Raw genomic sequence first — 11,027 nt, forward strand, 5'->3', positions numbered from 1 at the left:
GGCTTGCTGGGTTGTACAGCAAGAACTGGGTTTTTCCAGTGTGACAGCCTCTCAGCAAATATTTGTGGGTGACCTTAATTGTAAACACTGCCCAGGGGGTTATGGAATTTCTCAGGATTTACAACTGTGCGATTAAGTGGGCACATTTGTAATTTGATGTGTGTTTTAAACCTCTGAATTTTATGTCGCAGATTAAGGACTTCAGTTATTATTCTTACTATTCTGTCAGTTCTTGCCTGAGGCTTCATCTTGGGGGTTGTTGAATCTCCCTAAAAGTTAATGCTGTGGAAAGCAAGCAGAAATGCTAAATCAAGCACGGGAACGGTGCTTTCTGGCATTTGTACAAACCGAAGCTTCCGTCAGCTGTGCCAGGGCCCCGAGCACTGCGGATGCTGAATCATGAGTCTGGAGTAGAGAAGATTGCATGAGAACTTTATGAACTCAGCAAAGGAGCCACCTTTCCAGGCCACAGTAACCTGAGTCAAACTTCTCACTAACAAGTTCAGTCAGTTTTTTTTTTTAGAATCGGAGTAGCTAATTGGCCTCCAGAGGTTATTAGAGGTCCCAGAAGGAAGCCTTGTCATCAACAAGACACATCGAATCTCATATCAGTTATAACTAGAATTTAAAAGAAAGGGCATTTAAACTCTGGCAAAGGAAGTGTTTACTGCAGTTTGTTTTCGTTTTCATTGCTTTTCTCTTATTTATGCCTCATTTTCTCCAAACAGGTCACATTTCCAAACTTATTTTCTCCCGATATAATGAATTAAGCATAACAGTCTGTTTTTTATGTGTCTATATTTACATATATACCCCAGAAACTGAGTTGACATGGTGCACTATCTTGAAGCAGAATTAAATAAAAAAATTTTTTTAAGTTTTTATTTCTTTTTGGGAGAGAGAGAGCAAGAGAGAGAGAGAGAGGGAGCGCAAGCAGGGAAAGGGCAGACACACACACACACACACACACACACACACAGAATCTGCAGGCTCCAGGCTTTAAGCTGTCAGCACAGAGCCCAATGTAGGGCTCAAACTTGCGAACTGTGAGATCATGACCTGAACTGAAGTCCGACGCTTAGCCAACTGAGCCACCCAGGTGCCCCTTGAAGCAGAATTTTTAAGAAAGCTAATAACATTATAAACATTTTAGCATATTAAATAATCCTCTAGACTTTTATTTCTAAAAATACATAATATTCTTTCCTATTAATTTGCCATAATTTATTTTGAAATCCCATAGTAATAGACATTTAGATTGTTCCCAAACTTTCACTATACAAATAATTATAAGGAAAGGCCCTCCTGATACATGTTGGGCACATCTTTAATAATTGCTTAAGGATTAATTCTGAGAATGGGATTTTCTGTGTCAAAGAATTGGTACTTTTCTTTAAAGGCTTTTGGTACATACTGATAGTTTTTCTTTTTGAAAGTTTATTTAGATCCACCACACTCCCACTACAGTTACACACGGTTTTTAAAACTTTCTTTTTAAACTTCACATTGCCTTACATGTTAAGAAAATCTTTGTTTTCTTTGTTTCACAGAGTACCAGTGAAGGAAATTAACATGTAAAGATGATTAGATTCATTAAACCTGTTTCAACCCAGTGTGCAACTTTTCTTCCAAAGGCTTCAAACTATTTAGACAAAAGTATATGTATACATACACACACACACACACACACACACACACACACGAAAGAATTACTTGGAAAGAAATGGAAAGAATACAAAGCTTATTTGGCTTTGACCTTAAATATAAATGTGGACATTTAAAATATTCTGGAAATTATTTCAGATAGAATGATGAATCCCCCCTTGGAGAAGCTTGTCTAGTTCCTGCTTCATCACTACCAAGCCTCTACCTAGTTCCCACTTTTTGCTAAGAAAGACCAATGTCTTAGGCTTTTATTTTTATTGGACAAAAGTGGGGTATAAGGACTTCTTTCCTTGTGAAGCAAAGATAGGAACTGGAGAGGTAAACAAATTAAGTAGTCAGGATAGAATAGGTGCCAGGCATCAGTATGAATATGGAAGAACTTTGGTTCTGCCTTCCACAGAGCAAGAGCTTTTGTTAGAGTTCCTACACGGTGCTTTACACACACTATATGGCAAAATAACTTCGTTGATTTGTTGATCAACTTTGTTGATGAGCCTAACTAAAAACGAGTTAATTTTTACCGTTTTAGTTCTTGTAAAAGAATTAGGTATCAGTATGAAAGTGTAAAAGTACTTTTCAACTTTAACATATTTCTGTTAAGTCCCTGTTACGTGAACCAATCACTTTGAGCGCTTACTAATACTTTGGTTTCAATTCTGCTGATGAAAAGAACTATCAGCTGGCCAGCAATGTGAGCCTCAACAGATTGATGCTGGACTCCTATCCCCGCTTCCCTCTACGTTATTACTCTTTATCATTATTGGGTGGGGAAAAGGCCCTTTCCTGGCTCTGTTTACTCACCGTGGCTTCTTCCTGCCCCCTTGCTCACTCCCACCCTAGAAGGAAGAGCAGTTCAACCGATGGGAAGGAGTTGGGTATGTCTGTGTAGTTCTTATTCCTGTCTTTCATGGTGTCCATTTCCTTATAGGAAGAGCACAATTTCTGTACTTTTCCACACTGTAAGTTGCACAGTGGCAGCCCAGGGTGTATGTGTGTGTGTGTGTTTGTGTGTGTGTGTGTGTGTGTGTGTGTGTGTGTGTGTGTGTGGTGGTGGTGGTGGTGGGGGTTTGTTGTTCCGTGTTGTCTACCCCTGGGTTGGTAAGTGTAGCCACCTCACGAGTGAAGCATTAGCAGACCTACTGGATTCTCAGCTAATCCTCTCCTCTGGTATATCAAAAATTAAGGTGGCACTTTGATCTGTTTCAGTCCTGTTTCAGCCCTGGGTCACTCTCTCATTTGATTTTTAAACTTGTGTGGGTACCGCTTCACACACTCTAGGATACCTGTAACCAAGGTGCTGGCAACAGTTAAGTGTTGGTGAGGACATGAAGAGGTAGGACCCTCATCTACTTCTGGTAGGAATGTACAATGTTGGAGCTGCTTTGGAAAACATCCTGACAGTTCCTCAAAAAGTGAAGCAGAGAATTACCTATGACCCAGCTGTTCAACTCCCGAGTGGATATCCAAGTGAACTGAAAACATAGGGTTAAGCAAAAACTTGGACGTGGATGTTAACAGCAGCCTTATTCGTAATTATTCAAAAAAGTGGAAACAACCCAAATGGCCATCAACTGATGAATAAATAAGATGTGATATAGCCACACAAGGGAATACTATTCAGCCACAAGTGATGAAGTACGAATACAAGGTACGGCACGGATGAATCTTGTAAACATTATGCTAAGTCAGAGAAGCCAGCCATGAAGGACCATATGCTATATGATTCCATTTATTCAAAATGTGTAGAATAGGCGAATCCATGAAGACCAAAGGTAGGATATGGCTGCGAGGGCTGGGGTAAAGAGGGATGGGAAGTGACCGCTAATGGGTATGAGATTTCCTTTTGAGGTGCTGAAAATATCCTGGAATTAGGGGTGATGGTAGCATAACTCTGTGAGTGTACTAAAGGCCACTGAATTATACTCTTCAAAAGGGTGAATTTTCTGGCTTGTCAGTTATATCTTAAAGAAAACATAACCCCTCGGGTGGGGAATGGGGACTTACGTACCCACCTTCTCAAAAACATGAATCCTTTGCTCCTTTAAGATTGGTCTTGTCATTCAGGCTCATAAATAAGTCATCCGTATTCATTAAACACACACCGATTTAGCTTACTGTGATCTAGTCCCTCTTCTAGGTACTGGATGTACATCAGTGAACCACGCAGATAAAAATCCCGGTCTTTGTTCTTTTCTTTATCACTGTAATCACATCACCCTCCTAGAAGTATTTGTGCTTTTTTTAAAAATCAAATCATCACCATGGCTCAGTTCAAGCTCACTTCTTCCTGAAGCGTTCTTGGCAGGGATTCCTATTGGAGGAAAATGAGCCTCTGTGGGCATGGCTCCTGGCAGGGAAATTTAAAAAATTCAAGAGAGCAGACAACAGTGGGTCCTCACAAAGCTATTTTAAGTTTGAATAGGATAATTTTGTATGAACTGTTAAAAATTTACATAGTGTTGGTATAGCTAAACTGTTTTAATACTTGAATATTTTTCTCCTATTGGGTTTAATGAAGGTAAACTAAATTGGTATTGGGGTCGCAAGTTCCCTGATTTTCTGAAAAACTTTTTTCGTTTCCTTATGCTGCGATATTCAAATTCAGGTATATGTGTCCAGGGAAAGATATCTTTTTCTCTTTTGCTATCAGCCATCTGACGTGTTAAATAGATTGATAGACCCTGATGATTGATAAGTTTGAATCTAAAGATATGCATGTAGAATAATCATTTGAACAGAGTGTCATATTTCATTATTATATTCAGCACCTGGAATATCAAAATATACACATTCGTGAGTTAAGACCTGTGTAGTTTTTTTCTCAAATGTTTACCCAGAAGGACAGGAGTTTATTTGAGCTTTTTAAGCAATGACGATAATAATAACTGGTTGGCAGACCTTTACTGAGACGTGCAGGTGAGCTAGTTAAACAGACACAAAGGTAGAGCAATTTTAGAATAAATCAAATTGAAACAATAGGTTCTATTTTCCAATAGGTTGTATTTAAAGTGAGTAGAATCAAACTGTTTCTGTCATTTGATTGATAATACCAGGGAACCAAATCTTTGTTTCCCCCTACACGTTGTTAGCATTGGACTCACAGAGCTGTTATCCCAAGCCACCTCTGATTAGGAAGTGTTTTAAAGGATACACAGTGTTCCATTACTTGCAGGAATGGCCTGGTGGTTTCCAATGGGGTTCTGAGCTTGGAAACCTCCTGGAGCACAGTTGCTATTATTTAAGCGTTATCTGACTTGCAGAATGTTCACCTGTGTGGCAGTGGTAGGTTGGGGAGCATATGTACTAGGATTTTTAAGTTCCTTCGAGTGGCCAATAATTTCCATGTATCAGATGCTCTGTATTTGTTGAATTTAAATAACCAACGGACAGTTTTGAATTCGAATATGCTGATGCCTGGGGACTCATATAGACTTATGTCATGTGCTGAATGAGCCCATTTGGGTTGTCCTGCCTGCTGTTGGCCTAGTCACAGATCTGTGATGTGCTCACAAGTGCTGATCTGGAAGTGGCTGGGCAGTGCTATAGAACTGTCTGAGTCCTTCCCAACTGGGGAAAGAAACACTAACTCGAGAGCCTGAAAACGTGGCATTCAGTTTGGTTTCTTGCTGTCTTTAGCAGTCTTTTAGCACTTTGTGTCTCCCTATCTGTACATGGAGATAGTAGTTACTGTGAGACAATGAGTGTTCAAGATGGTTCGATCCTTGGGTGGAAGGCACCCCCAGAGCTGACTATCCAATGTCATTGCTCACAAATTCTCTGGGAGTGGCCTCTTTGCACTATTATCGCTGTTACCCAAGAGGAAATGCCTCTTCTCGGTTAGGACTTACTGGATATGAAATACTTCAATAGGTTACTTTGCACTGGTATTTATAAAAGGCTACATATATCTGGAGAGTCGCCAAATAGTATTTGTATGGTAATGCTTTCTTAAAAACTTACATATTTAGTAATAAGAAACTCGGAAAATCCTCGAATACTACCAAATACTAATACTAACTTAGAGTCTGCCAAATTGCTCACAGTGCTTAATATAACTATAGAATTTAGATGTTCAAGCTTTCTAATGATAACAACCATCAGGGATTTCATGTTACCTCAAGTCTTATTTAAGGTTCAGAAAATATGGTGATTCACCTTCATATACATGGAGAACATATTCCTTCAGATAATATCCTATCTTAATTAAAACAACTAGCAATGACCTTTGTACTGAGAGAGCATCAACCTTCAGTTTCCAATGTGAATGAAGCTTAAGTCTAAGAAAGTACTTGGAAATATTTTCTGGGAGAAAAAAGATTATTTTTAGGAAAATCTGGGAAATAGAGCTTTTCTTAGAAAGGTCAGGTAACTATGACAGGGTTTGCTATGCTTTTCTAATAATCACCTGACTTAAGATAGCCTTTTGGTGTGATACAAAGTGCTAAATAACCAGTTTGATGGAATTTACAGGTCCCTGTGGTTGTTTTTAGAATCATGTGAAGAGTTTGGAATTTAATTGCAGAATATCGACCCGGATTCCCAAATTGCTGAGATGTGTGATACCATTTGTCCTTATAAGTCCCAGTGTTGACTATGCAAATAAAATTTGTCATATTACATACACATCAATATTTATATAAAAGGTTGCTTTTTGAGAACCAAGCCCTATACAAATGCAACCTTTTACAAGATATTAACAAGGTTGAAATACAAAATTTAGACAACCAGCATTGGAAATGTGTATTATAGTCTCGAGGAGGAAAGAAACTGAGTTGGTTGGGGAGTGGTCATTTGATGTATGGGTAGACACCCTTAGTCACCGACGAGCCTCTGAGACTATGGTAGTACAGTATAATGAGCAGTGATCAAAATAACTGTAAATCATCGAGAAAAGTCAAAGTGTGTCCAGTACATTCTATTTAAGAAAACCAATAAGAAGCTTCTGGTTAAACAGTGGACTCAATGCTTATATTTATCTCTATTCCATCCCATTAACCTACTCAAATAATAGTTAAAGAATAAAAAAGGATATAAACCCACAAGGACAAAGAAAGGAGAAGAAAATACTGCAGACAAGAGGTATCCATAAAATTTTGGGAGATAGAAAGCAGGTGGATGAGGGGTAACTGTGGGGTTTGCGCTTCGTCTGTTCTGCTAATTTCCATTAGGGGAAAACCAAGAAGAAGCAAGCCAATTGAAGAGCCAGGAATTGAAGACACATGAAAACAGAAGGGTTGATTGAAAGTGTGTGTGGAGGGCACTTACAGCCATATAGCCAGGCAGACATCACTTCTCTACTCTAATAGAAGAGCTCCATTTATAGAGAAAAATGGAAAGGAGGGAATTATCAGAGAAATAATAAAGGTTTCCTAGAACTGAAGTTCATGCATTTTCTTTTTTAAAACAATTTTAAATGTTCATTATTTATTTTGAGAGAGAGAGAGAGAGAGAGAGAGGGAGGGGGGGGAGAGAATATCCCAACCACGGTTCCCACTGCTAGTACAGAGCCTGACATGGGGCTCGAGATCATTACCTGAGCAGAAACGAAGAGTCAGATGCTTAACTGACTGAGCCACTCAGGCACCTCTGCATTTTCTTGATTAAAAGGTTTGACAGAATGCTCAGCACAGTGAAAAAGCAAAGACCTGCTCCAAAGCATGTCATGAGATTTCATAAAAATGGGGATAAGTAAAATTCCCTCCATTTCTCTTGAAAGGGGAAATTCTATTTTATAAAAAAATATCTAACATGAGAATAACATCCATTTCTCAGCAGCAACATTAGAAGTTGTGCACAATGCTGTTGAAATGCCAAGAGAAAGTAATTTCCAATCTAGGATTCTCTACCCATCCAAATGATTGATCTAGGGTGAAGATAGAAAAAGAAAATTTTATATGTGCAAGTTCTCACCAAATCTATCTTCCATGATCACTTTTTCAAGAAAGTACCAGAAGATGTGTACCTTCAAAAAAAGGGAAGGTGAAATCATGGATGGAAAAGACATGGGGTCTAGGATTCTATATAGAAGGGAGGCAGAAGACTTTCCAGGATGACCCTACACAGAACTCCTGGTTGGTGGCTCTGCATCAGGTCTGGCCGGAGGTTGAGGGGAGACAAGAGGGTTGTCTCTAGGAGTAAAATGCATGTGATAAATTACCCGATATGTCTGACCATAGGAGAGGAGTTGTAGATAATATTTGAGACAGTGAGAAAGATGTAAGTGCTCAATACATGGGAAAATAAGCCAGCAAATAAACGAATCAAAACATCTCAAAAAATTAAAAGTGGAGCAAGAACGAAAATGTAATCATAGTGACACAGCTGTGAACAGTATGTGCAGAGTCATAATGAAAACACTAAATACCAATTTAACCAAAAACTGGTGATGTGGATTGGCATGTATTGGGAGCAAGAGAGGTTTTCGATTCTACATTAGGAAGATAATTTCTGAAGTGAAATAAACCAGGATGTAGCAGTATAAATATTCCATTGAGAAATACACAGGTAAACAGAAGGAGAAATCGATAAGAGAGTTAAAGATGGTTGCCATGGAGGTGGGGAGAGAGGGAGAAAGTAACTGCTCTATTTTTTTTAAATAGGCCTTGTACTTACTACTTGAATTTGAAAGTTAAGTTCATATAATACTTCCGAAAAAATTTTAAACTAATTTAAAAGGTAGGAAGGCAAATAATAAGGTTTTACGTAGCTTTCCATCAAACACAATTATTGGCAACACCTTTGGGGTCTCTCCTCAGGTAGGTAGAAGACCTTATTCCATAACAACATCAGGTACGTATCTACTCCCTTACATGTTTACAAAAAGTGCATAAGTTGTACCAGTTGCTTTGGTTTTTTATTCCTGTTATGGTTTTTTTTCTCCATTAAATTTAATAACACAACATCATTATAGAAAAGCTGAAAAATTGCTTAGTGCCTTTTCAGATTTCATATCAACCAAGAGCAGCTTCTAGGACCATCTTTGCCATTCTTTTGGTTCACAGAAGCTTCTTTAAGAGTGAATGATGACAAAGAAAGCTTTGTTAATCAATTAACCCTTCTGCTTTGTAGGGTGGGGAGCACTGTTACTATCACGGAAGCATCCGAGGTGTCAAGGACTCCAGAGCAGCTCTCTCAACCTGCAACGGACTTCAGTATGTGGGATTCTCAATGGGAGGGTGAATTTGCTTTCATCCATTCACCGTTTCCATCTTTTCTTTCACAGATGTTTGTTGTAGTCAATCTTCTGGGCTGGTCCCATATTCTGTTAACATTTAAAGTTTGCAGGAGATTCAGAGATTAAACAAGTGATTACACAGATTAATATTTAATTGCCATTCTGGTAATTGGAACTGTGAAGGGGAGCATCAGGGACTTACGGGGTGACCAGGAAGATCCAGGAAGGTTTCCCAGAAGTGTGTGACAGAGGACAAGCAGTCAGGTGGTATTGGTCAGGTGAGGATGGGGGGCCAAAGAGAGAAGTTCGTACATCGACTTCAAGGCAGTCTCTAGAAAAACCTCTTTAAACACCCTTTGGATGCAAATAGTAACACTTGATGTAAGGATCTAGTTGTGGCCATGGGGTGGAAAAGGATCTTGAAAATCTTATCTTGCTATACCTCTCAAAATTAAATGCAACAGAGTCATACTGCTTAATGGAAATTCACGATTTGCAGCCATAAGTATACTTCTGTTTTCGTCTTCAGAATCAGATGGTTTTATTTTTTTAAAGTTTGTTAAAATGAGAGGGAGAGAGGCAAACAGAGAGGGAGAGAGAGGTTTCCAAGCAGGCTCCACGCTGTCAGCACGGAGCCCCATGCGGGGCCCGATCCCATGAACTGTGAGATCATGACCTGAGCTGAAATCAAGAGTTGGAGGCTCAACTGATCTAGCCACCCAGGCACCCCAGAATCAGATGGTTTTAGATTATTCTAATGCACAAATTACCTATTTTCTTATAGATGATGTTAGATTTGTGTAACAAGAAATTTGTACTAGTTGTACATTGTCTGGAATTATAACTTGACATACTGGAACTGTATGAATAGTCTTGTTCCAGATTAATCGTCTGATCTGTCCATTTTGTTTCAAAAATCAATTATAACATTTATAATATGTATGCTTGTGGGATACACTTTAATACTTCCTGTAGCCTATCTGCTGTCTAGTATAGTGCTGAGACCACAGTGGGATTCCATACAGATACATGAATTAGATTTGGGGCAGTATAAAGACATTTGTCCAGATATACTCTTCATTTTTAAAGATGCAATATGAAGCTCATTTGCTGTTTCTTGCTGTTTGCCATATTTATTAATTTTCTCCTTGTGTGGTTTCTTGTCTTGTAGTGGTATGTTTGAAGATAATACCTTTGTATATATGATAGAACCACTGGAGCTGATTCATGATGAAGTAAGTCTGTGACCTTAGTTTCCTTATGGTGTTTTATTCTTTTTAAAAAAAAAATTTTTTTAACATTTATTTATTTTTGAGAAGAGAGAGACAGAGCATGAGCGGGGGAGGAGAGAGAAAGAGGGAGACACGGAATCTGAAACAGGCTCCAGGCTCTGAGCTGTCAGCACAGAGCCCGACGCGGGGCTCGAACTCACAGACTGCGAGATCATGACCTGAGCCGAAGTCGGACGCTTAACTGACTGAGCCACCCAGGCGCCCCATGGTGTTTTATTCTTTTATCATCTTTGCCTTTGAGCCATAAAGAATATTAAGCGGATGTCAGTGTGCATTTATATGCAACACATTTTTTCAAACGTAGAATGACACCGTGAGTTTTGAAGTTTAAATTGCACATCCCAGGTATGTTGAGAAGCTGGTGCTGGTGTGTTGAATTTAGAATATGCAGATTATGACCTGCTGAATGGGGGAACACAAGCCACCTACTTAGGCTCAGCAGGTGGCTCCCTTAGCATCCGAGCTCCCACTTCAGGAAAGTGAAATCCATGGTTGTTTGGATTGACGATGCTGTTCCAGTACACTCACACAGGGGAAGTACAGTCATGGGATTTATTACATACAGGGAATTAAGTAATCCTGGGAATACTGGTGGGGCAGTAAGCCAGAGGCAGGGCAGTCTTCCATCCCAGGCCACGAGTGGGCCAGGGATAGAGAGCAGGATAGCAAGCGTCTATTACTTACGAGGTGGTTGGAGTAGAGGTCCCTAACTTTTAGCAGGATTAATTCCAAGTGGTTATTTTATTTTTTTTATTTTTTATTTTTTTGGAATTTATTGTCAAATTGGTTCCATACAACACCCAGTGCTCATCCCAAAAGGTGCCCTCCTCAATACCCATCACCCACCCTCCCTTCCCTCCCACCCCCCATCAACCCTCAGTTTGTTCTCAGTTTTT

General features: G+C 39.3%; 1 protein-coding gene across 4 annotated transcripts in view; it reads left to right on the plus strand.

Moving 5' to 3' along the window:
- The window catches only part of ADAM23 (ADAM metallopeptidase domain 23), a 188,659-nt gene that overhangs the window by 97,045 nt on the left and 80,587 nt on the right, over nucleotides 1-11,027 (plus strand). For all 4 annotated transcript variants that reach the window (XM_040476005.1, XM_040476003.1, XM_040476002.1 and 1 more), the window contains 2 exons: nucleotides 8,734-8,816; nucleotides 10,011-10,074. In XM_040476005.1, coding sequence (XP_040331939.1) covers nucleotides 8,734-8,816; nucleotides 10,011-10,074 — 147 coding nt within the window. The remainder of the gene's footprint in view (nucleotides 1-8,733; nucleotides 8,817-10,010; nucleotides 10,075-11,027) is intronic.

Source organism: Herpailurus yagouaroundi, unplaced genomic scaffold, assembly GCF_014898765.1.
Source record: "Herpailurus yagouaroundi ecotype Mexico unplaced genomic scaffold, PumYag 140, whole genome shotgun sequence".
NCBI lineage: Eukaryota > Metazoa > Chordata > Mammalia > Carnivora > Felidae > Herpailurus > Herpailurus yagouaroundi.